Source organism: Nestor notabilis, unplaced genomic scaffold (assembly GCF_000696875.1).
Source record: "Nestor notabilis isolate BGI_N333 unplaced genomic scaffold, ASM69687v1 scaffold2339, whole genome shotgun sequence".
Taxonomy (NCBI): Eukaryota; Metazoa; Chordata; class Aves; order Psittaciformes; family Psittacidae; genus Nestor; species Nestor notabilis.
The window spans coordinates 28827-56396 of NW_009942138.1; the positions used below are offsets into that span (position 1 = coordinate 28827).

Consider the following 27570-nt stretch of genomic DNA (forward strand, 5'->3'; position numbering starts at 1 on the left):
TCTTTCCCCTTGATGAATGTCAAAGGAAGCCTCTACAAAACAAGCACTAGTGTCATCCAATAATTAAAAAAGAAGAAAAAAAAGCCATAAGCATATTACACTTCCCGGATGCAGTTCATCATGCTCTCATTAACCTAGACAATTACAACCTTTGCTTGCAGAAGGCTGTATTGCGTCTGCTTCTACCTGGAACAAAGGCAAAGATATTTCTCGGAGCAGAAAAAGGGAAGAAATAGCTTCAGAGCCTGGGTTTAGGACAGATGAGATGATTATGTATCAGTGCAAAATGGAAAGCACATTAAAAAAACCACCACCACATACGCCTGTCTGCCCTAAAGACCATCACTGGACAGCTTCGTAACTGCAGATAAGGCTGCTCGCCCACCTGTACAGCATGTATCTCAGAAAATGATGGGGTGTTTTAAGGCACAGTTCTAATTGGAACTCCCAACAGCTCTCACTACAAGCTAATCTCAAATTGATTACTATTTGAAACAAAGTTTTAGTTGCTCACGATTCCAGTAAAAAATACATTTCTTAGTGAACTAGGAGAGATAGTTCAATGTTTTTCCTCATTAATGGCTTACAAAGCATTCATAAATATCGCCATCGGAAATTGAAATTTATCAGGTCTGAATGACAGATGCAACTCGATAATCTTACTGAAGCTTGCAAAAGCCAATATGGTGACATGACGAAGAGGTCAGAATAAACTGAGTAAGTTCTTAACCCTCTCTCAGACACAAATGTTTCTGGATGCACATTTCAAAAATTGGCTTTGGAAATCGAAAGCGCATTTTCCACAACAGAGTCCAGTGTCCCACAATGGACCAGTAAGACTTCGACTCAGTGACAAAAATTTGAATGGGTATGTACAAACTTTGTGGGCAGAAAAGAACTTAAGCTTTTGCCCTGTAGCCAAGTTAACAGTACCTGACACACTTCTCTATTTACTTCTTTTTGCCACAGTCCAATTCAAAAAAATCTCGTTGACAAAGCTAAAAGGGAGACAAGTTCTCAGCGTCATGAATCACAACTTATCTGTGTATTTCCCCAAATAATTCTCCTCAGGTGATCTTCATGGCACGTAACAGTTCAGTTTGTTGCCAGATTCCCTCCCCTCATGCTTTCTGTAATTTCTGTACAGTGCTTTGTAAGAACAGCCTCAGGCACTAAATGCTTACATATGTCTAATTTCACTCTTGATCAGCAATGCCAGTGAATTAGAAGGATTACTCACGTGAGTAAAATTAAGCACACACCTCCCTGCGTAGTCAAGATAGAAAAAATGAGCATAATATTTGGTTTTATAAACTAAAAATCACCATGGCAAGGAATTTGCCACACTGTAGCTGCAAAAAGCTCCATCCACTTTGACATTAAAACCTATGTATTGCTTCCAGCACATACACAGCTTTAATTTATCCTTAAGTATTTACAGACACAAAGAAACCGTGTTTTATTTTTAAACCAAATATTCCACCTTCAAGCCCCGTTTGCTAAAAATGGAACTTATCTGCAATTAGAGCTATTGGAATTGGGGACTATTTTTATAACATAGGAAGATAAAAATGTACCTAGTCACCTCCTGGCTTACATCAGAGCACAGAATGCTGTTTTAGTTGATTCTTGACATTATTTTAAATTACAAATTGGAAACTTTAAATCCAGATGAATCCAAGGCATTTACCTCAATGTTTTCCTCCCCAAACTTCTCCACCGCAGCCTCTTCAGAATACCCACAGGCTCCATACTCCAAAGGAGTGAACACAGTAGTTGGAACATTCACATAGTCACACTGCGTGGCATGCGAAACAAAACACAACACAACATCAGTAATAAAATCAGCACAGTGGGTAAAAATTCAGCAGCCTGAAGACAGGAAAGAAAGTTGGATTATTCCTAATCCTTAAACAGAAAGACAATTTAAAGCCACACTGCCATTAGTATGCATAGATTAAAAGAAAGAGGAAATCCAATGCCCTTTTTAAAAACGTACCAGATCACAGATCAAACAGGAGATAAAAAGTAGACCATTGAACTGCTTCTACAAAGCATGCTATTTTTAGCTGGGGATGCTGCAAAGAAACCACCACCATCCAAAAACCATCATGTTTTATCAACTGTGGCCCAGGCAATGCCAAAGAACCAAAGACATGAACTACAGCTATTTGGGGGCACAGCTAGAACTAGAACCGATACTGTGTGCCCAATCACATACCGTGAGAGGCAAACACTGACCCTGACTTCACTGGAGCTTTAGTGTGTTCTAGAGGTTCCCTCTCTGGGCAACCTCTGGGCCTGATCACTCTCACTGTAAAGAAGTTTTTTCTTATGTTTAAAAGAAACTTTCCTGGTTTTCAGTTTTAATCCATTGCCTCTTGTCCTTGCACTGCTGGAGAGAGTGCAAGACTCTCCATCTTTACTCTCTATCATCAGGTATAAATACACATCGACATAAGAGCCCCACAGCCATGTCTTCTGCAGGGTATAAAAATTCCCAGCTGACTCAGCCTCTCCTCTTGCTCCAGTCCCTTAATTAGTCATAGCCCTTTGATGGACTTGCCCTGTCTCTCCTGTACTGGGGGAGCCCCAAACTGGACACAAAATCCAAACTTGTTTCACCAGAGCCAAGTGGAGGGGTAAAGGTCACTTCACCTCTTCATCTGCTGGCAATTCTCTGCCAGGCTGCATCTGCAGGATGCAGCACGGGATGTCACTGGCCTTCTTTGCCATGAGGGTACATTGCTGACTCACGGTCAACTTGTCCTCCAGACCTTCCTGAGGCTTTCTCTGCACAGCTGCTTTCCAGCTGGTAGGCCCCCAGCCTGTGCTGGTGCATGGGGTTACACCCTCCCAGGCACAGGACTTTGTACATATCCTTGCTGAACTCCATGAGATTCCTGTCAGCCCATTGCTCCAGCCTGACAAGGTCCCTCTGAGTGGCAGCACAAACACTGGCTGCATCATTCACTTACCCCCAGTTTTCTATCATCTGCAAACCTGCTGAGGGTGCACTTTGTCTCATCATCCAAATCATTAATGAAGATGCTAAACAGTACTGGACTGAGTATCTAACCCTATAGCACGCCACGAGCGACTGGCATTCAGCTGGTCACAGCCCTTTAAAGCTGGCAGTTCAGCCAGTTCTCAATGCACCTCACTGCCCGCTTATCCAGCCTGTACTTCATCAGTTTGTCTATGAGAATGTTGTGGAGACACTGCCAGAAGTCTTTACCTGAGTCAAAGAACATCCACTGCTATCCCCGTACCCAGCAGATTAGTCATTGTGGCACAGCAGACTAGCAGGCTGGTCAGCTCTATTTAATTCCTAGTAATTTTAGTTTCTAGGGATTCCAACTCTAATTACTTCCTTTGTGACTAGGGATCAATTGAGATGTTACTTACTATTCTTTCCCACCTATCTGTAACACTTCATTATGTTCCATACGATCACCCCTTCCAGATTTGTTACAACAGCAATGTAAGACATGTTCCTATCTAAGTAATTACTCATTTCTTGGATTCGCTGAAAGAGATGATGCTTTCTTTGGCACCATAAGGATTTTCATACCTTGAGAGACAGTTATCTGTCATAAAACATAAATTAAGACATATCCATAGTATTGCAGCAAGAAAAAAAGTCTGGCTCCAGCTTAAACTCGGCCTGGCTGACGTAATGACATTAGGCACACTGATGCAGGATTCTGTTACTGCAATACCTGCCAACCTAAAATAAACAACTCAATCAAGCTCTATATCTGGCCGACAGCTGAACTTGATATGCATACTGCAGGCTCTGAAAGCGAAAACCCTTTATGCTCCTGCCCTCTGGTTATGAAGGTGAGACAAGCTCTCACATCAGTAGTGCCTGGATAACAGTTCTTTAAAGGCACTCTCCTCCTAGTTTAAAGTTAAGGTGTAAATGAGTACCCATGTTACTCCCATTTGGACTAGCATAACTTGACTGAAACCTACAATTGCACTGGTATGAAATAAACACTGAATTGATGAATTCAACTTCTCAGTATAAATACCTGCTGGCTTACTGGTACATTTCATCTTCCTTTGTGTTTACATTCAATTATAAGCAGAACTATATACTACATTGAACACATGGATGAGAACTGAAAAAATTAGTGGTGGTAACACTGAAAATTAAGAGCATCTCAAATCCCTATTGCACTCTATTCAGGGACTGTATGTAGGCTTAGTAAACTGCCTATGAATTAGAGTTAAAGCATTTAGTGGGATGGGAATGATTATTGACTTCTAGGGAAGGTGGCAGAGTTAAGAACAAGTTAAATGATCTCAGGTAATTTTATTACTCAAAGAAAAATAAAGCCTCTTAATAGGAAAAAAAGAAACTACTGCTTAATCCAGTACGGTATTAATTTCTTCTTACACAATTTGCAGAACATATCTGCAGTAGTATCTCTGCAAGGAGAAAATTAAAGTGATCAAAGCTAATCCTTAAAAGCCTACCAAGTTTTCCATAAACAAGCAGACTTGCACACTGCATTTAGAAGTCTTAGAGCAATGACAGCATTTTGTGGCAATTAGGTCCTTACCTTAGTGGTTGCTCCAGCATAAAGCCTTCGAACTAACAACCTTCCTGCCTGGATTGCCACTGGTGTGAGCTCCAGCTTGTCCTGCAGTATATCTCCAATTGCATAGATATACGGCACGTTTGTTTGCTCCTCATCGTTGACAGGAATTTTTCCTGTTCTGCAATTTGAATTAACAAGAAAAAAGGTTTGAGTGTTCTGTGAAGACTGGAGGTATAAATAACCTCCAGTTAGGAGTTAGGCCCTATAGCTTTAAGAGAAAGACATGTATCTGAAGCATGAAGGAAAGAAGCCACATTCTCAATCTTACGAACTTGGACAAGAATGTAAAGCAGTACAAATTTGACCAAAACTACAGGAATCTACACACTGGATAAGGTGGTAGCCTGTGAAGTTGCAATTAATCTCCTGAATCAATTCTCTGGTGAGGTATAAATCCTTTCCTCAAACACCCTCTACCGTGAGCTGTGTACTGGCAACCTTGAGGAATGACAAGAAGAGACATTCTCCCACTCGAGCTGTAGGACAAAAGAATTTCTCCATCGCTGAAATTCCAGTCCAGTAGCTGAAGCAGTTTCTACTAACTTACCCTTCAGGCTTCTACACAGAGACAGGTCAAGCTGTTAGACACCCTACTTAAGGGACAGCCACCAAGATTTTAGCTATAAGTGTGCTGACCTAATGGAAGGTTTTAATTATTAGTATTTCCTACTTCATTAATAAATGAGATAGTGCAGTAATCACTGCAGGAAACACATGTAACAGGGAAACCTAAACAGACAGGCATAGAAGCAGTCACACAGCTACTTAAGGGACCAGCAGCAATTCCTGTATTAAAACTCAACCTCCTCACTTTTGCTCTTGTTAACAAATATATGGTTTATGCTAACAATTTTATACTTCATTCTATTAAGCTAGAAATAGGTGTCCTGATGTCAGAAAGGCGTGTACCGTAACAAAAGACAACATGGGTCTGCTGAATTTAAGTGGACCAAAATATCCACTTCAAAACGTCGCAACAGTTCCCTTACTGCGTTCATACATAAGCTGCCCTCTGCACTGTTTATCCATAGACTACCAAATCTAGTTCATGATCCTGTGTCATCAAGATCATCTAGATCTCACATGCCTAGAAAATGTTCTAGTTACCAAAACTGAAAATATTACAGATAGCTCCACTCCCTGGTACAACAGTCTCACTACACTGAACATGAAATGCTCCTCTACAGGAGACAGATCGTTCCCAAGGCTTGCTCTAAGGCAAGAAATAAGCTCCTCCAAAACCTAAAACACATCAAACTCCAACTATGAGTTTAAGTAATGCTACTTTGACCTTTTATTTCAAAATAAGCATATAGTAGCATTTTCATTAAACAAATGCCACTAAAAGCCTGTATGAACAAACAGATCTCTGCCCCAAGAAATGGTACAGAGAAAAACAAGGACGTGGGATTAAGAGAGCACAAGGAACACCTGACAGATTCTAGAAAGCTCTGTCACTAGAAGAAGCTGAAACTGCCCTGTAAGCCTGGACAGAATGGAACAGACACTTTTGACCCCCAGCATTTAGGAATTAACACTGCAGTATCAAAAAAGCAAATGTGGTAGTAATAGAGCAGAAAATGCAGTTAACTGCTACACAGTCTCCTATCCAAGTCTATGCAAACAGGAAACAAATTTTTCATCAAAGCATTTAAATGTCTATGCACCAGTACCATTGCAACAATAAGTGACACAAGCTCAGCACAGTGAGTGCTATACAGACATCTGTCCTTACTTTCCATTGATAATCACTCCAACCTTGTCCAAACCAATTTTCCTTGTGCATGCATCTCTTCCAATTGCTAGCAGCACCTGCAAAACAGCAATGCCCGTTACTGAGTTTTTAAAACCTCAAAAGTGCGTTTTCATGTGGCTATTATTTTCATTATATACTAAGGATTAGTATCTAAGGCTTGGTCACATTAAGATGTGTATGCTTATGACCCATTGTACATCCGCAGACTTCAAGACAAGCCACACCACTACCATGACTTAACAATACCAGGTTTTAATGAGATTAAATACAGCAAAAAAGCTTTCCCTGGAAAAATACCCCTAGAGCATTCTAAACAAACTGGTTAGGGTCAGATTCCTTATCTCCTCAACTTCTATACTGAAGTGTTATTACATGTCCCACTAGAACAGGTAAGCTCAAAATGCTCTATAAAAGGAAGGGTCTCTCAGCCAAGTCACTGTTAAAGAATATTATTTGTTGAATATTATTTGTTTGAACATTTGCTCAGAATGATGGACAGACCAGGCCAAATTCCTACACATCCTATCACCTTGGCTACCTTAACAAGTAGAAAAAGTTCCAGCCTATACTACCACAAGGAAAAGTGTTATGTGCTTTGCAGTCTTGGACAACTGTCCAGGTAACTATACAATGCCTCATACGACAACTAAGAACTGTGCTGAAGGAAACAGAGATCTGTGTCAAGTCTTTTAGATGACCAAACATGCCAGATCTTCAGAGCTGAAGGTTTTAAAATGCATCCAACACAGCTCATAGCTATGAGGAGTGACATCACTTCTGTGAAAGATGCAATAGCAATAACAAACCAGATGTTTCCTTAATGAAAAGATTTGCTAGCTAGAAAGCTTTCACTGCTATGGACCAGGAAAAATAGTATTGCAACACTATGCAACAGCACTTCTGTTTTTGTAAACTTTCTCGTAATACTGGCCCTTGGATGCACTGAGGCATGTCCTCGTTTTGGGATGACTGGTGCACTATACAGGTAAATGAGGTCACTGGCACATATTATTTGCAATCTAAATTCCCAGGCTTGCAAATGTTTGTCTTTATGCATTCTGCATAGTTCCAAATAATTTATTCACAACTTACTTTCTTCTTCCTTTCATCATCAAGGCCCAAGAAAATGAGTGGGGTGAGAGGTGACGGAAACAGTCAATCAAACATATAATGACATATCCACCCACTGCAATTTTACTGTTTTAAGTGTGTCAGGAAGTTGTCTGACTTGCCACGGGGTGTTGTTTTTATGAAGATGCTGCGTCAACCAGAGGTCTTAAGAAGACGACATGAGAGCTGTTTGTTCAGCTCCTGCACAGACCGTTGTTTTGTGCTAACTCCAGAACATGCTTTAGTTACTAAGAAAGCCATTATAAATCATTACTTATCTTTTATGACAAATATCCCACTGGGGAAAAATCTTGCAACTGATTCCACATGACCAAGCTCATCTACATGCCTAAGCTAAGAAACAGGTTGCAAAGGCATGCAAGTGATCCAGCGCCCATGGATTCTGGGACTTTAGTCATATTAATTACCCATTGATTTGTCCAATTAGCATACTGTAATGATTAAAATAATTAAAATCTAAATTATGGATAAACACAGCCCACAAAAGTCTCAGCATTAAATGGAAGGACATTTTACATTCTGTATGTTTATAGACAGGACTCACAGTATTGTATTCCCCTTCAATTATTTCATTCCCCTTTGTGGACTTGGATGTAACTTTCAATACTCCAGGAGTTCCTTCCTCAATCTGCTCAACCTACAACATTGGAGGGGGGGCAGAAAAAAAAGGTTTAGTTTCAAATAAATATATGGAAATGTATCTTTTTGAAGCTACACAGGTGGGTTATATTTTGTCCTCATTTCTACTGTCCTCAGCTGCAGTCCTTTCCTTACCCTCCCCTAGGAAAAAGCAAGGTGCCCACTTGCTTCCTACAGCTGGCTGTACAATGTAAGAGACACGCAAATGTGCAACACAACTCCAGGAAATTTTAGTGTTCATTCTACAGATGAAAAAGTGCTTTTCAACAACTTCCCTACTTCCTGCTTCATATTCAGTATTTAGAGAGAGAAAAAGCAAAGTTTCTGACAAAGTTCTAGTTTTTCCTGTCCTTTTTTTTTTTTATATTTTTAATTTTAAAAAGCCGCCTGTGCCATCCTACTGACTTTAAAGGATCACTGTTTTAAATTGCTCCTGTTCAAAGGCAGCATTATTTATAATAATTCCTTTTCTGTCTTCAAACATCCCAAGGAAGGGTTTTAATAAGCACAATATGCAAAATTTCAAAAACAGTGTTTCAAAGAGACAAGACGACCTACTAAAAACATATCCAGCAATTTAAGTTTAAGGATATTCTCAACTTGAAACAGGACCACATATTTAATTTCTATTGAAATCAAAGTCATGTAGTGAAGGGTCAGGGCAAAATACACAAAAGAGCATTTTGTGAATAGGGTGAGGGACTGCTTTTCACAGGGTGTGCCTGGAGAAGCTCACCTGCATGTAAAAGAGCTTCCTCCTTTCTCATCACCCATTAGAGCCTACAAAAAGCTATGCCTGAAAGAAAAGCTAGATAATCATCCCTGCTTTTCATACAACATGGGATTTCTGCAATGTAAACATGCGTCAAACCAAAATCCCTTGAAACATCCACTTTGACTTATCTCAGCAAATCTCCCACACTCTGAGAGAGACGGCCAGACCCAAAGCATGGCTACTGGCAAGAGCAGTTTTTAAGCTACTCTTGATAGTGGTAAGGGTGAAAAGGAATAGTCTGCACTCAATTTAATGATTTAATCCCCAAAGCATTAAACTCCTTAGCATGCTGGCTTAACATCAAATTGGAAATAGCTTAACACATTATTTCCCATTTCATAATAACTGAGCACTAACTATAGTGAAAAGACATTAAGAAAAATAAGCACCCTCTGAAGGCAATTTTACATTAGAAAAGCTCCAGAATTTAACTAATCTGCTTTTCAACCTGAATTTGCCTATACATAACTAGCTGCATGAGTACTCCTACCAAATCCAACAAAAACCGAGCAAGTATTTAAGGACTCTGCCAAGTAAAGGATATAGATGGATACTTCTGAACCCCATTTACTTTTTCAGATAGCTCACTGGTCCTGGCCACATAAGAAGCATTTGCTGGCTGAGAATTTGAGAACCAGCATGAAAGGTATGACTGTTTGTGATGCACTGGCCCTGATCTTAAAAGAAATAATATATTTGCTTAACTATAAGTCTGCAAGAAGTTTCACAGATTTCAGGACAACTTCTGAATTTAAATATATTCAACATTTGCAGGACCACAATAAACAAGAATAACAACATTTTGAATGCAACATATACTAATTCACCTAACAAAATCAATGAATTCTGTAATCTCACAAAGTCATGTAACACTTGCAGCTTACCTTAATGGGCACAAACTCCCTAATAAAGTTGATTCCATGTCCTTCCATATATTCACCAATTTTGTTTGCAATATCCTGGTCAAATCCTCTTAAGAGAATGGATCTCACCATTACAGTGACATCCAATCCAATACCGGCAAGGAATCCTGCACATTCCAAGGCAACATAGGAGGCTCCAACCACCAGGGTTTTCCCTGGACAGTAAGGCAGAGAGAAAAGATCATCACTGGCAAAAACAAAAATGGGGGAAAAAAAGAGAAGAAAGTTAGACAAAACCAGAAGGATGTACTGTGCTTTATATTTATCTAGTTTCTTTTCTATAAGAATAGGACTTTATTCCTCCTTCTTGCTCACTAAATAAACCCAATAATTTAATTTTGAGGGAATTCAGCTGCAATGACAGATTAGAAAGTTCTAATTAGGAGTACACACACACACCAAAAAAAAGGAGTATGAAAATTCTGTATCACCACAAAAATTGTCCTTCCCCCCATCCCCTGCCCAGAAACTTATGACAAATTGATAACAAAGGATAAGTTGGTTGGTTTTTTTTTTTAATGTGAATCTTGCTACAAATATATTTTCCTGGGAATTTTAGCTCTTGAGAGCTAAAAAAAAAGAGGAAGGGGTTCAGCTTTATGGTAAAAATACCACATTCAGTTCTTCAAAGACTTCTCCTTTCACTAAAGCATTATAAACAGTGCCAACTATATACAGACAGTGAAGTAAATGAATGCAAGCCACAGGCAGAGGCAGAAGTAGGAAATTATGGAAGATATGTTTATGTGCTTGCTTTCCATTTCTTTCAACTGCTTCACCAAGCTACGTCAGATCTACCACACTTTGGACCTAGACTATAAAGCTAGGGCTTCTCAAGGAAGCAGGGACTCATGGAAACATCACGCTTGCTCAACAGGTATTTAAGCAGAGGTTGACAATGCAGTTCTCCAAAAATTTAAATCTAAAGCAAGTGTCTCTATCTTAGCCAACAACTGCAAAGGCTACAAAGATGCTCTCTGCAAACGTTGTAGCGGAATAAAATGTGATTGTATAATTAAAGGCTACATAATAGCTCCTATCCCTCAGGGAACCCAGGGAAGATTACACAGACTGCCTCAATCTGATAGTCTTTAACTCTTGTACTCCTGACTCTTTGGCTTTAATGTTATTTTCAAGCACCACTTTGCAGGCAACATGTATTATCTGTTACCTTTAATTTCAGTAATACTTATTAGAAGGGAAACATACAACATGGTGTTTTAATTTCACACAGATTATGCCAGCTAATTATTTTATTGCTTTAGGTTTACAAGCCTGTAATTCCAACTTCCGATTCTGCATTAAGTAACTTAAAAGTTAATCTGATACGAAAACACATTTCATCTGCATATCACTTTTTTTATTCTTGGTCAAAATTGTGCTAGAATTCATGGGCCTTAACAATTAATCAGACATTTGAAACCAGTTTTCCCAAAAGCTGAATTAACTTCACTAAGCAGCTGGAGAAAAATTGGGTTGAGTTTCAAGATTGCTCTGATGCATGAAGACAGATACATTTCTACTGGCTTCACAGCATCAACTGCTTTGCAACTCCCACTTTCCTTGGTATTTGAGCAGGGAGATTTCTTCCAAGCAGACTGTGCTCTTCATTACCAAAAAAACCTTCAGTATGTGAACAGAAAGACCATAAGGAATAGAGAGGAAGCAGGTGTACGGGGAACTGGGACAGAGCTGACGAATTAGTTTTGTAATGGACAGGCACGTGATTCATGTTGTTCTCAGTTACTGCTATTATCGGTCAGAGACAGAACCATCCTGATCAGCCACCCACAATCCTGTACTGTCTACCAGACACTAGTATTTTCTGTACCTTAAAATGTCTCTATAGCTGTCTACTAGATGCTAATATTTTCTGTACTTTAAAATCTGTCTATAGCTGTTCTGTGCTTACTTGCGTCTAACAAAAAGTTACATAGGAAAGAAAACCAGCAACCAAGCAGCCCTGCTCGTGCTTCACCACTTTCTATTACAGGTGAAGCATTTACACATGGTGAATGAGTTCATATTCCTCCCTGGTATTACCTGCTAATGCAGTATTCTTTGTCTCCAGGTATACCCAGGTATCGTGGTCGTTCACCAGTGGCAATGAGAAATCTCTCAGCTGTGTACAGCTTCTCAACTCCTCTTTTATTTGTTGCCTGTGGACAAAGTATTAGTCCAAAGTGAGTATTTCGCAGTCCTACCAAAGGAAAAAATATTCTATTTTAAAAGCATTTATACTCAGAAAGTACTATAGGAAGACCCAGCAAACATGGTTAAGGAGTACCTTAACTGTGTGTGGCCCAACAAATTCTCCATATGCATTCTCGTATGTGATTTTTTTCTCTCTCAGTGCAACCCGATAGCCCCAGTTCAGTGAACCAATGTGATTCTGAACAGATTCTGTCATAGTCATCCAGTTGTGTTTGACTGTTAGAAACAAAAGAGAAAGGTTCATCTTTCAGTCTTCTTTTCCTCAGATTTTTTTTTTCATGACCCAGCCACCTCTGTCTTACTCTTTTTTTATTCCAGGGTAACTACTGAAATTCAAATAATTACATCAGTGTAGACAACATGAGAGGTCACAGCAGAACAGACATGACATAAGCCATGGAAAATTAGACTTACTGCATTATCCATAGTTTTCTATTGACACATGCACATTAGAGCCAATATAAAATAAAATTTGTCTTCTTATATAGTAGTGACAGCAACTGAGGGAAGGGAAAAGAAATCCTTGCCTGCAATTATCAGGAAGTTTTAACAGTGGACATTCCGGGGTATTTCCTTAGATGTTGCACTACATTTAGAAATAGAGTAATACCTTACTGCTTTTATTCACACAGCAATCTTATCAAACACTAATGTGATCAGAAGCTACTAATAAACAGATCAAACGCTGCAAGGCAATAAGCATCATGGCTTTAGACTTGAAAAGCACTTAGTTTCTGTGTAATCTCTCTGAAGTTGCCTCACATTGTTAAAGCCAGCAGATGCTGAATTGCAACAAGCGCTTCATTGTGAAAAAAACCTCTGTTTTCAGCACAAATGACAAAACTGAAGTGTTCTCCTCCTTTACCTTCTTCTGAGAACTGCCATCCAAATTTACGTGAATCTTGCAAGGCTTGTCCCAGTAAAGCTGCTTGGTGCATCAATTTTTTAGGTATACAGCCCACATTTACACATGTTCCTCCAAGACCTGAGAGAGAGGAGGAGAATGTGTTTTTCACATCAGTGTTGCTGATCTCAAAGGAGAATCAGAGTCTCTAAGTAAAGCTCCTTTACAACAAGTTTGCAATGAAGAGAAATTTACCCCATGAGTTTCCCAGAGGTGTAGGCGTGACAAAGTCCAGCACCATCACTTTCTTTTCATATTTGGCAGCCTCCTGCAAAACAAATTAAGACACATATCTAAATATTAGAGGTTAAATTTGGAGTAGATGATAACTTCATGCATTGCTGAAAAGCTTTGTGACTTTTAATTAAGGAATAATGAATGATTTGCAAGGGAACAGCCAGACAGTCATTAATCTTCTGAATTAATCTGTACACTCAATAGGAAAAAAAAGATGAAAGGAAAAAAAAAAGCATTCTTCCTGCTACACAACAACATGGCACCAGTGGATACGCAGAATACCTGGGAGTCAAACTTCCTCTTCTCCATCCTGTCGGTTTGTTCACACTACCTCCCAACAGGCCATTTACTTTTTACATATTTAACCAATTCTTCATTAACCCAGTTTTCCCTTCACAGATGGTTTCCCAAACATTTGTTTGAAACGATAACACACAGTGACATAAGCAGTCATGTGGTGAAGCATCACAACTGTGCTTATCCAAACTTTTTTTCTTGTAGAAGGAAACACTTAAGTACAATCTGTAGTTGTCAGGACCAGCTCTTGCTCTTCAAGCTAGACAACCTTTAGTAAGTTTACTTTACTGTGCAGATTTCATCCAGACTAGAGAAGTGATAGTTTATTTCATGTTATTTCCCCTGAGAAGCTTCATTAGCAAATCTACAATCACTGTGTGTAAATGGTACTGAGAACTGGAATTTCTATACTGATTCCATTGTTCACTTTGTGCTTTTAAAGAAAAAGGCAAAAACCATCAGTGATAACTGGTACCAGAGAAAAACACTTAAGTAAGTACTACATAGCGGAGAAACAACAACGATGGATTCCCCTGTGAGATGCAGCAAAATAAGTTTAATGCTTAGAGCAAACACAACTTTGCTGCATCACATGATGAGTTCTTAAGACATGCAAGCAACGACAAGTATAGGCACAGCATACTACCCTGAGGCCTTGGGTTTGGTTTGGGAGGAGCTAGGCAGCCTTCAGTATTACTTTACCAGTAATACTTGTTAATCCAAACACTCAACAATCAGAATCTCTATTTTAAATGTATCTTATTTCATGCAAAATACAAATCATATTTCAAACAATGAAGGCTGTTGACACCTTTGGAAAATAGTAATGTACTGCATTTCTGCTTCTGATAAAGGTCAAGACTTGCCAAGAAGGAATCTTCTATCCATCAGTCGCACCTCTGAGAAAGTTCCTCAGAAAGGTGCTTAGGGACTGAGACATGTTATTAATGCTCCTTTATAATGACAACTCTTACACCCAGCTCAGAAGAGCTTTACTAGTGTTAGCTAAGTAGAATGCATGGATTCCCAAGCTTACACTCAGCTACACGCTCACATAATACAGCACAGCATTGTGTTGCCACCTTGATAGAGACCACAAGCAGATATAACCACTTCTGCAGGATGATATGCCCACAGTAACAAAACCTGCCCCGCAGGCTCTCTAACCTTACTGGTTTGTGTTCATGCAATGCAGTGCTGCATGAACACAACAAGGTTGCTTAAGGCTGGAGCTGTCCTGTGTGAACTGATAGTAAAGGCCTGGCACTTCAGTCTGTCTGCAGTGGGTTGCACAAAGTCAGCTTGGCAGCATTTGCACTCACCTTGGAGAGACACCTCCAAAAATACAACCTTGGACACAATACAGAGAGGAAAAGGAAGACGTGCACACAAAGCTGCATGTGTCATAGTGAAAAGCACACATTTAATCAACCTAGATAAACTGCTGCACACTTCAGGGTAGATATTTGGAACTTGGTATAAGAGTTGTGTAGTAGTTGTTTGGGTTTTTTTTCCTCATTTTGTTTTGCTTTTTAAAGCACTTAATTCACATTAGAAGAAAATTCAAATAAGTCAGAAGTTCATGGGTATAAACCAGTTTCACTTCGGCTTCGTGAAACTGATCTGAAATACACATACTACTCTTGATAGTGTGTTGACTTTATTGCTCTACCATCTCCTGCTCTACTCTGCAATCACTCGAGAACACTAATAAGCAATATACTTTAAACTGAGAATTGAAGGAATAAGGCAATTTATCTTCCTAGCTACATACCTTTTCTGTCCCACAGCTGAAAAATGATGCAATAAACATCACTGCTGTAGCTTCATCACCTACCATATGTATACAACAAAGCAGAGCAGTCTCCTTATGGAAACTTCAACAGATGGCTTTTTATTACTGCAGATTGGTTTTGCACTACTGCAAGCTCCCTTTTACTAGTTACTCTCTTCTGTGCTACAACATCCCCATCCTCTGAAAACCAGTGTCTGCTTCTCTTTGCAGGATACCAGAGTTTTTATAGATCACAGAACCACAGAATGGTTTGGGTTGGAAGGGACCTTAAAGATCACCTAGCTACAACATCCCCTGCCATGGGCAGGGCAATCACCTTCCATTAGACCAGGTTGCTCCAAGCCCTGTCCAACCTGGCCTTGAACACTGCCAGGGATGGGGCAGCCACAGCTTCTCTGGGCAACCTGTTCCAATGTCTCACTGCCCTCATAGTGATCTTATCTTCCATCCTATTCCATGACAATACCGTGCCTATTGATGTAAAAGCAGTAAATTACTGGAATAGATCATGGACATATGGCACATTACAATCCACCACTCAGCACCACACTTTTCCATTACAACAGAAGTTCATCTAAGGGACCGAGGTTTGGTGTGAATCCCATTCTATGCTGAAATATTTTCTCCTCATTTTCTTTCACTTCTCAATTTACCTTCTTCACTTCCCAAGAACAAAAGAAATGCCTCCTATCTAGAGGAATAATCCAGCTTTAGGTCTGGAGCAACAAAATAGCATTATTTCTAAGGAACACTCAATTCACTTCTAAATAGTTCATTCTGACACAGTAAGAAGAGGCACAATGTGCCTAACTACTGATATAAGGGAGAATTAGTGACTTACATTAAATTTCAGCAAGTTTCAAGTATCTGGGATAATAACAACCCTAAGAGCTGGTATATTCTGCACCACTGTGGATTCTCTTAATTCTAGATATGCTTCTGAAAGCAATACCCTAACCTAGAATCATAAATTATTTGGCTACAAGCAGGAAGTACCAGGTCCTAGAAATGAAGGGCGAGATCCTAACTCTGCTGAAGTACAGGCAAAATCTCCATTTACACAACTATGTAAGCTCACAAATCACAAAATCTCCCTGATTGTCAAGAAACAAAACAACATTCACAACTATTTCTGAAAAGATACTACTTTCAAATAAAACCAGAAACCTCCCAATATTAATTCTGAATAGTTTTAAAAACTTTTTCAATTATGAGTTGAATTTTAATTCAACTACTAATAAACATTGTTGAGATACCTACCTGGTGTTTTCCAACAGCATCATCTCCCAGTAGTGGGGACCAAGTTTCATTCTACTAAGAATTATACCATGACATTGTTATGTTTCCCTTCTTCAAAATATAAGGAAATTACTATTGTATAACTGGCGGTAAGCTCAAAAGAAATGCCACTGAACATGTAGAAATGTTATGTCCCTACAGTGTTAAAGATACCCAGATCCAAGACGCTGAGGATGTCACCCACCTACTTACAAGGCAAGTATAAATCTGTATTTTCTTTCTCATACCTTGGCAGCTGCCAGACCACCAGAACCCCCACCAATGACAATGAGATCATAGTCGTAGGAATGTGGCACCGCTGTATGCCCATTCATTTCTCTCTGTTTCCAAGGATTGCCTTCCTTATGTGCCTGGACAGGGAAAACAAAAAGGATTAGGGAACAATGAAACACTACCCACAGAGATCAAAAATTAGTATTTTCAGGAGCAAATATTGTGATAAGGGAATGTAAGTGCATCTCAATTTTCTGAGCTCTGCTTTTAATTAGCTTTTCAAAATTTCATCTTCTTAATTCATCTTTGAATGGCTCCGAACTTACTAGATACTAAACTATGAATTTTCTCGACTGTTGGAGCCGTAGGTTTCCTTGCAGAGCTTAGTTTTCCATATCAATGCAACTCCAGTGCCTCCTCATACTCCCTACTCCAGGTTGAGATACATGCCTGATGACACAAGCATTCCATCAATTTATTTTATTCTTCTCATCTGCCCTGGCCTTTCCTAATTGCTGTTTTTCCCCTCCTCCTGCATATATTAGGAGCAAAATACAACAATCATATAAAACATTGTAATAATTGGCAACTACCAACCTTACCAACTGAATGAGCAGAGCCGGATGAAGAAGAAAATTTCTGAAAACTACATTTTTGTAACGTGCCTGTGTTTATGAGTGCTCTGATACTGAGCACCTCCCATATGAAGATAGGCTGAGAAAGTTGGGGCTGTTCAGCCTGGAGAAGAGAAGGCTGCGTGGAGACCTCATAGCAGCCTTCCAATATCTGAAGGGGGCCTACAAGGATGCTGGGGAGGGGCTCTTCATTAGGGACTCTAGTGGTAGGAGAAGGGGTAAGGGCTTCAAACTTAAAGAGAGGAAGTTTAGATTAGATATAAGGAAGAAGTTCTTCACAGTGAGGGTGGTGAGGCACTGGAATAGGTTGCCCAAGGAAGTTGTGAATGCTCTAACCCTGGCGGTGCTCAAGGCCAGGTTGGACAGAGCCTTGGGCGACATGGTTTAGTGCGAGGTGTCCCTGCTCATGGCAGGGGAGTTGGAACTAGATGATCTTAAGGTCCTTTCCAACCCAAGCTATTCTATGGTTCTATGATTTAGCATCATAACTAACTTTGGCATCAAATGGATCAAGTGTGATCACTACAATTTCACATGAGATTTATTTTTTTTAAATCACATGACTACTACCACAAAAAAATGCATTTTGACAGCTATTTGCCATGAAGAACACTGCACTGTCTTCATATACTCTTTCCAAAATAAGCCTTTTTATTTAATTTGTGAAGCTTCAGTTTATCAGGACTTTGGACCTGCAAGCCTTTGGAGTGGCTGACAAAATTCTCGGTGCCTCTCTAACTGCAGGAAAAGACTGGAGTGAGTAAAATCAAACTCCTCAGCTGGTGTGAATCAGTAAGTATCAACTAAAGCAATCACAACACTTTCAGGACCAAAAAAGTAAATTAAGAAACCCATACTGATTCACTCCACAAATCTGCTCATTTTTATTCAACTGTTTCTATCTGCCTAACTAGGTAGGACTTGATTCAGTACTACTGAAATAGTCATGGCAAAAAAGGAATGAAAATTAAAAACAAACAAACAAACAATGAAGTTTCCTTTTTCTTTTAACCTTATTTTTATTTTACATTAAGCAGCTCTTGGTGCTCAACTCATTCTATTGTCGCCTTCCTCTGAGGTTAGATTATTCCCTCCTTCTCTGTAAGTACAGTTGCATCTACCCTAGAAATGCTGCCAGCAAAGACAAAAATCCTCCATCCCTCCAGCAAGTTACACAGCAATGCCAGAGAAATACAGTCTGTGCATCTGCCTGTAGAAAGTGACGTTTTAACAGTAGTTCATAACCCTAAGTAGGATGTTAATAGTAGAAACAAAACCTAGAAAACACCTGTGGCTGTTGTGAAAACATCTGAAAATACCTCATCTTCCTTCCTCTTCTCCTCCTGTTCCACCACCCCAACATATAACCCTACCACTGAATCAACTCTGCGCTCAGTTCCCCTTTTTTCTGGTTTTCCAACACAGCCATTGGCCAGGCTCAAACTCTGTACTGCAGAATAAGAGTGAAAAAGGAGCAAATGTTGTATTATGATATGCAGTTTCACTTTATTCATATTTTGGGGCACAGAATCAGACAAGGTGTGCCATTCTTTCCCAACGTACACCTTCCTGCTTGCTCAGTGGCGACAGGATGGTGTGAAATTTAAGGGCAGACTAAGTCCCACACAGTCATCAGACCCAGCTACTAAGAACGGTATCATCTTTATGATGCATATAGAGAAACCACAACACCTACTCATAAAATTTGCTTCGATCACTACTTGTATCATGCTACTTCTCTTTTTCTTTTAAGAAAAATGCTTTCTCTTTTCACATGGATTAAGAAACTCCAGCTTTTATTCCCTACAGTTTGGTTCGTTTTTCATTAGTTCTTCATAATCATGCTTCATGAAAACATACTAAAAATACATTACAGCCTTCCCCTTCGAAACCACCTCACAGAACCCCACTGCAGGCTGGCCAAGGACAAGGACAAGGACAAGCTCCATATCCAATTTACCACGGAAAGTCGTTCATGACCACAATCCCATCCTGCTCATGGATCTCCTCCGTTCTTCTCCCAAGAACTACAATTTTAAAAAGAAAGTCTCTATTCTCATTATCTTTCAATGTCAAAACTAAATTACAAACTCAAAACATACCTCCCCCTACCTTTAAACTTTTCTCATCCTCTTCTGTTTGCTCCTCTTGTACAAAACCAAATGGCTGTGAACTTTCTGCCGTTACATGCCACTGCCCTTCTTGCAGCTTCTGTGCTCCCTCTGTGAAATAAAGAGTAAAATAAGGTAGTGTCTGGAGAGACCTCCCTTATGAAGGCAGCGCTCCTCAAGGGAAACTGCCTGGGGGAGTGGCCTGGCAGCTTCGTGGTTTCCTCATCAGCAGCATGCCTGTCTCGGGGGGGAGCGTTTCCTAAGGCTACTGATGAGTCATTTGCAACGTTAGGATGACTTGCTATATTTTTCTCTTTAATAAAATCCCATACAAGAGTTGGCTGGGATTTCAGTACTTTCTGCCAATCTAACAACATGCTTGGAACAAAGCAAGGAAATCAGATTTGCTGGGGCTAATCCTCAAACTTCAGTCTTAAAGCAGAACTATTGTTTTTACCTTTCTTGCCCAGAAAGAGATTTTCTCATGCTGATCTGCTGTATTTTTTCAGTCTCATACTTTTTAAAATGAATTAAAAGGGTTTTTTTTTCTCTTGCAAATAGTTCCCTGCAAACTTCTTTCAGTTCAATTTACTGATATAGTTGTTTTTTCCATCCACTCCCCCCATAATTTCTGTCGTATGGTATTGCTCATACTATGAAATCCTCTAAATAAATGTATTCAAAGTCTGCAAAAGATCTGTGTGCCCACTGGTCATAATTGATTTTATATCTGTATTGGAGAAAAGGTTAAGCATATTAGTGGAAAGGAAAGAAGTACATCTTTACACATAGAATCATAGAATGGTTTGGGTTGGAAAGGGCCTTAAAGCTCATCTAGTTCCAACACCTCCCACCAGACCAGGTTGCTCAAAGCCCCATCCAACCTGGCCTTGAACGCTGGTGACACTTTGTTTGATACGGCACGGAAAAAGAAAAAAGAAGAACATCTAATACTTGATTGTAATCCACTATCAGCTCTGCCTTCCTCCACATAACTCTGAATTACATTAAGCTGAATTTCCAATAAATGGGTCAGTAATACTTGTACTTAATCACATACATACTTCACACTGCACAACCAGCACTAATGAGCAAACTCTGACACTTGCACATACTTAAACAGCCATACTGAATGCCTATACATTCCTTGGGCACTGAGCCCACAAACCTGAGGAGCATTCACAGACACACACCAGCCTAAAGGCAGTCACTGAAAATTGTGCTGTAATTTCAATGTCTCCAATTTCTTCTCTGAAACTTGGTAATAAAATTCCTTTATCTTACAAAGGTACTGGGAAGGGTACTGTGCTGATGCTGGTAAAGGGGTTTAAAGATCAGAATGGTTATGCCAGTTAATATTAGTGATGGATAATAATTGGCCTATTCCAGCTTGAGGAAGGAATGTAGGAATTAATTTGTGTATACACACATGCATGTAAAAAGAGAAGAGCAAGGACACAGGTTTGGAACGTTGGTCACAATCTTCATAAAGCCAGATTTTTTTCTTAAGTATATTATCAAAGCTACAGTCCTGCATGTACCTGAAGCAACTGAAGCCTTATATATTATTCCTTATTAACAAGTCTGAACAACCTCAGGAATGTTCACCTAAAACTGTATCTTCAATGAGATAAAAATCTAGGGTTTTTTCCAGCACAGGTATTTATATAAACATCTCTAATTATTTTCAGGTAGGTCTGTGCCAAAGGTGCCAAGCTTTAATAATAGCCCCAAAACCCAAAGGCAACCTCTGGCAGAGACTTGAAAGAGTCTGTATGCAGGCTGCTGCTGCAAGGGGCCTCTCCCTTGTTGGTTTGGGCAACCTGCCACAGGCAGAATGACAAAGCAGAAAGAGCTCTGTGTGTCACGTGCTTGTTCTCCATAAAATTCCAGCCATAACGGCAATTACAATAACCTGCACTCCCGATGAATCAATACTTCCCAGAAATCAAGCAGCAGACACCTTTCTGCAGTGTAGGAGAACCTGGGCCATGGAGCCACTCTGGATAATCCTCATAGTGATGAGGGCTCTCTCTCCCCACAAGCATCAGTGTTACTTCAGCACATCTACAGGAATTCACAGCCACTGCAGGAAGATCCAGTGAGGCTCTTACCCTGCCTACCACCACCTCTGGTTTTTGTTTGTCCCAATCTAGAAGGTGGGCTGCAAAGTGCTCTTTGATGTGGGCTGAACCAATCTAACTAACCACTAACTATCAAAACGGGGCAAGCCTACTCTCTTCCACCACATTGGATTTTTAATTCTTACTGCCTGCGTACTTGGCACCAGCTCTGGCAGCTGAAAGACCCTTACATGAGCTAAATCAACTCACTAACCTAGGAGAAAACTAACCCAGGAGACGAAAAGATGTGGACAGTTTCCCACCAGCCTAACAAGCTCAGGGAAGCATCCTCTGGGCACCGCAGCTGGTGCCAGGCAGAAGGTATATCTATATAGAACAGCAGGGAGGAAGAAGAGGCAACAACATTTCTCTCGCTGGTAGCAGCAAAGCTGCCAGTTTTGCTCAGCAGTTTGTTAAACCAGTAGAAAACCCCATCTACTTAGCATTTACCTGAATCCGTTTCTGAAGCAAACTACACTAAGCCTCACTGCCACTTCTTGAGCAGGGAAAACCCGCAAAAAAAAACAAACAGTGAAACAACTATGGTATTTTTAATCCATATCCTTCCTTATTGGGAGTGAGCTTCCTCAGAAACCAAAGTCCTCTCTGGTAACAAGGCCTCTGAACTTTTGACTGTTCGTTGCGTAACTTCAGGCAGAGGAGCAAAAAGGCACAATTGGCTTGAGAAGGCCTTGACCAGGCAGGAACACGACCAGCCACAACAGAACAGAATAGCTTCATGAGCAGAACTGCTCTAGGATAAGAATTGCCTTACTCTGCAAAAGCATCCACCCAGGGATCCAACCCGCTGTCAAGACATGATGTGGGAAACCACAGAAAGCACCTACCCTTCCACTACTTGTCATGAAGGTCTGTAAGTGGCGCTTCAAGGCAAAGGTCTTCACTGATTTATCTAGTTTTTCTGTATAACAAAGGACATTATCAACAAGAACAAATTTCACGTTTTTGACAATACATGTAATTAAAAAATAGCTGTGACTACATCAGTAGTTCAGAAGATGCCCCTAATTTTGTAATGCTAATGAACAAGCATGCATCTTGCTTTACACCCTTATCTTCAGGCACCTGAGAAGTACAGGGTATTTCATATGATGATGAATGTTTACCTTATGCTCAAATGAACTTTTTAGGTGGAGAAACTTTCAGCTCTTCCTTCTCCTAGATTTGCCCATTTCTTCCTTTTCAACACAGGTCACTACTTCCTCTGTTGCATAAACTCAAACATTTGGAATTGATGGTATCAATTAGCCATTGTATCATCCAGATTACGACAAGAGGGGAAAAAACAAGCCTCTAAAATATACACCTCCAGCCAGGATCATGTACAGATCCATGCCAGAGCCTGTGTTGCAATCAACTGAACTGACAAACCTGTGAAGGAATGGAAACCTGGTGCTTTGCTTACACACAGCTTTTGCTTTACCTGTTAAACTGTCTTTATCTCAACCCATGAGTTTTCTCAGTTTTACCATTCTGATTCTCTCCCCTATCCCATTATGGGGGAGAATGAGTGAGTGGCTATGCGGTGCTTCGCTGCCAGCTGAGGTTAAAACATGATATTCATTTTCAAATTCAAAACCCACCAAGCTTCAAGACTGACAAGTAAAAGAGTAAAGTGCATTTTCCTAATAAACTGGAAATTTTCCTATGTTATTGCTTCTGTTTATTTGGTATGTCACTGCAAAGTGCTTTAGTTTTTATTGTATTCTTGTTAATCCGCTCTTCATATCTAAGAGCTTACGACTTCTTCCATTTAACTAAAGCACAGCTTGAATGGGATCAACATCAAGATATAATGTAGGATAACTTAATTTTGCCCTTAGTTGAAACAGGGTATGCAAACAGAAACTGGTGGGCTCTACTTTGGCAGAGATTTCTGTTAACACAGTCTTGGACTGTAGTCCTTGGTGTTACTCCTAAACATCTAGCTCTTTCATGAAAACATAAATTCTTTTTAACCACAACTATTTGAGCCTAAAAGGCATTTAAATGCATTTGAGTAAGTGGCAAAACATGTAGATACATATTTTCTTTTGGGAACTTTTCAACCTAAGTGTTAAGTTCTTCAAGTCAGAGGAGAAAAAACCTTCATCATTGTCAGCAAATCAAATGCAGTTAACACATTGAAAAAGACAGAAAATAACAAAGTTTCACAGTACTGTTTTCTCAAAGGACAATAAAAATCTACCGAGAACTTTTAATCTAAGCTCTACATAGTAGGGCAGAAATTACAAAACCAAGACAAGCCAAAGAAGAAACACTGATGAATGCCAGATCAAACGAAAAGCAAACTTCCAAGTGACATCTGAGGGCCTGATTCAAAGCTCTCTATATCCAACGGAAAAGCGCCCACTCAAAGGCCTTAAGTGACAAAATTCACACCTTTCAGGCCAATTTTCTAATGAACACATGACTGTGACTCAGCAACATCCTCCAACCTGCTTTTCACTCAAGACGAGTCAGCACTGTGTTTTGAGGGCTCCAATCCACCAAGCACCCTTGCATCTAAGAATGAGAAGAGTTGCTAACATAGGGCAAGCAGCTCAAAACTGAAATACCTCATTCTCAGCTTCTACACAACCAGGCACTCAAGCTCATAACCTGTTGCATTCTGGTAGTCTGCAAAAGGGGTTCTGAAATTGGCCTCAGTTCCTAGCAAAAGAAGTAATTCCTACTTCCAGACATTTCATTTCCTTTTCCAGGTATCCATACAGCTACCATGAAAGTCCAACTGTAATATGAAAAAACTTTACCAGTTTCAACTGGGATATCACTGTACTTCTTGGCTTGTTATGAAAAGTCCTTCTAGACATGTTTCTGCCATAATAATTATGGAACTTGAGACCCCACTGCAACAAGACCAGGCTTTCTCACAGACCTTCCTGGTAGTGCTATTGCCACCAAAGTCCTTTGCAGTATCAGACAATTGGTACTTGCCCTAGAAAGTCTTCAGCCATTACTCTTATGTAATTGTTTACAGTAAACCATATAGGAAATAGCCAGGTTGCTCTAATTAGCACTAACAGGGATGCATAACATCACATGCTGACCTCAAATATTTCTATAACATCTACAGTGCAAACTCTATTGGCTTAAACAGAACAAGATGTATAAATTAAACGAAGGTGAACTTCAAATCGTCTCCTCCTCAGTAAAAAAAACCAGGTTAGGCTAAATTAATTAGTTATCTTCGACCTCTTCCATCTTCCACTTTATTTCATAGTGAACTAAGTTAACTAGGTTATGAAAAACTTTTAATTTAAAGTTTCTCTGTCTCTGGAGCTGTAGTAAAAGCTGTAACATCTCATATAAAGATTTATCCTTATGGAAAACATCATCTTACAATACTGATAATTTTAACATGGATTTTTGTCTATTCCCTTCAAAAGTTGCTGTTGCTTTTGGATTTACCCATATTATTATAATGCTTTGTCTAACCCAAATCAAAGCAAAGGAAGCTGATTTCTGGTATGACTACCTGTAGGTGTATCATGCTCACAGTGCCTTCCATAGTGGCTCACCCTTCATTTGGGATGACCTGAAAAAGCTGAGCATCCTGCTGTTTTTTCTTGAAATTCCTGTGGCCAACACAAACCTGTGGCTCCCACAAACTGTGATTAATACTCTCATGCTACCTTTTTTTTCTTTCCTGGTCAGTAAATAAACAACTCTCTGACAGGAGAAGGAAGTATCAACAGCCACAATTGAACAAGTGTGGCACCTGAGGCACAAAGAGGTGAAACAGCACTTAGCAGGGATGGAACAGGATCTCCCAGTGCTGGTGCCACTCATTAGTCCCCACCACCACTGGCCATGCCTTTATTGTCTCCACCACAACTAAAGCCATTTATTCATTCCCACACATCTCTCTGTAATCAGGGTTGCATTTGAGTCACAGAGAACATTAAAAAAATCCAGTGGAAAACAGCTCACATGCGATGATGCTTTTTGTCAAACAAGTCAGTACTAAAAGTGAACAGGGTTAAAGGAAAACAACCTTTTTGCAAGTTATCTCCAAGAATGGGCATGAAGTTTTAGGCAGGTACTGCACCATGGAAAGTACTCAGGTATTTAGCTCAGAAGCCTGTGATTTTTTTCCCCACCCAAGCAGGGCTTTTTTATGGGTGGGGGAAGACCCACTTATTTTAGTCCAGAGTAATCAAAGTTCCTTGTCTCTGAAAAACAAAAGGACTTGGTCAAAACAATTTAATCCTGCTTGTAGTAGCCGAGCAAAGAATGACACAGCATTTCTATGAAGTGAGCAAAGCAGGGTAACCTAACAGGACACTGCCTTCCAAACTGTCTTGCCACCTAAGTGATGTGACAAACCAATCTGATACAGAAAGGTTCTGACAAAGGTCTAGTTGGAAATGGTTTTGAAAGATGGGTGGAAAACAGTAAATACGTTACACTTCTGTAAGCTAGAATTAGAGATGTGCTTGCTTTGTGTCAGGCTGTGCAAACAGTAGAGGAGTTAAGGAAGTTAAAAGCTTCCTTCCCACCATACTGGAGATGCAACACCAGGGCGCAGGCAAGGTGACCATGGCAAACAACACTTTCTTCTCTGAGCAGCTGACTCAACAAGTAAAACAGGCAAGTTTGCTAGGGTAGAAGATGAAATGAGATGATATCTCAGTATCATTAGCAGATCCTGAAGAAAAGCTAAGACTACACTAGGCTAAGCTACTATTATTTTCTATGGAAATAGAAGTATTTGCATGCTTTACTTCCTTCCTTCCTTTACATTTGTATCTCTTATGCAAATAAAAGTGCTAGGTCAGATAGCATTGTAACAGCCAAAATTTACCACCCAGTTCCACAGGGTTTACCGTAAATGAGACCGACTATATAATAAACAATACGAGCCAGAAAGAGTACATACAGGAAAGGCAGTATGCTAACAAAGCAATAGCTGTGAGGCTTTTGGAAGAAAAACAGAAGAAAAAACCAAACTGAAGATGACGAAAAAGAGATGGTGTCAGATACAGCTTGGCAAGTTAGAGGATGGCTCTGTGAGGAAGACCTACACTGTGACACCACATTCAAAAAAGGAAGTTTCTGACAAGTATGGATGATGAAAACATGCACAAGCACTAGAAAAGAATTTAACAGGGAATACATGAATCAAGATGCTACAGACTGGAAGGCAGCTGCACTACAACTGGCAGCTATCAAAACCCAGATATCAAAGCCAGAGGCAGCATCAAATATAAAACCTTCTCAGGAGATAGGAGTGGTAAAGTGCACTCACTTTAAACCAGTGGAAAAAGAAAAGTTACCAATTCAGCAATCTATATAAGCCACAGTGTACAGATTTATCTGGGATTTGATTTGTTTTCTACAAGCGCAATCAAAACAATAGCAATACACCCTACCAAAGGATGTCCAAGATGGGCTTAACTGAGGAACAACCTTCAGACAGGAACAAGTGGTGAAATTTTATCTCCAAGGAAGTCTAGAAAATAGAGAAACCATAACAATGGACTGGAAAAAAGGGGATGAGTACCGTACATTGTGAGAGCCAAGCACTGTTCTTGTTCACAGAAGAAATGAAGGGGCTGGGATAACTGTGAGCAAGGGCAGAAGAAGAACATGGGCAACCACAGTGCCACCTCCAGGAGTCAAGTCCACTCTACTGCTCTCCACAGAGAGTGCTATGATGCATCTGTTATTGTTACACCTGAGCAATTCATATGTAAATTATATGGTCAAAGCATTTGCAGGAAATACTGCAAAAATACAGATATTTAGGGCCTCATTACTCAGATACATACATAAATGTCAATGCAACTTAATCACCACTGGTGTTTGTACACCAGCACAGAACAAGGACCACCAAAGTTGAACCCTCTGTTATGCTGTTTTCTACCTTACAGTTATGCTGTTT

General features: G+C 39.9%; 1 protein-coding gene across 1 annotated transcript in view; it reads right to left on the minus strand.

Annotated features, from left to right (window-relative positions):
- TXNRD1 (thioredoxin reductase 1) overlaps positions 1 to 19667 on the minus strand; it is a 25626-nt gene extending 5959 nt beyond the window's left edge. The window contains exons 1-11 of the mRNA XM_010021239.1: positions 19541 to 19667; positions 16808 to 16930; positions 13148 to 13220; positions 12914 to 13033; positions 12122 to 12264; positions 11878 to 11993; positions 9796 to 10021; positions 8042 to 8134; positions 6346 to 6422; positions 4572 to 4728; positions 1691 to 1798 (exon numbers count right to left, since the gene is read on the minus strand). Of these exons, the coding sequence (XP_010019541.1) occupies positions 1691 to 1798; positions 4572 to 4728; positions 6346 to 6422; positions 8042 to 8134; positions 9796 to 10021; positions 11878 to 11993; positions 12122 to 12264; positions 12914 to 13033; positions 13148 to 13220; positions 16808 to 16894 (1200 nt within the window). The 5' untranslated portion in view covers positions 16895 to 16930; positions 19541 to 19667. The remainder of the gene's footprint in view (positions 1 to 1690; positions 1799 to 4571; positions 4729 to 6345; positions 6423 to 8041; positions 8135 to 9795; positions 10022 to 11877; positions 11994 to 12121; positions 12265 to 12913; positions 13034 to 13147; positions 13221 to 16807; positions 16931 to 19540) is intronic.
- Between the last annotated feature and the right edge of the window lie 7903 nt (positions 19668 to 27570).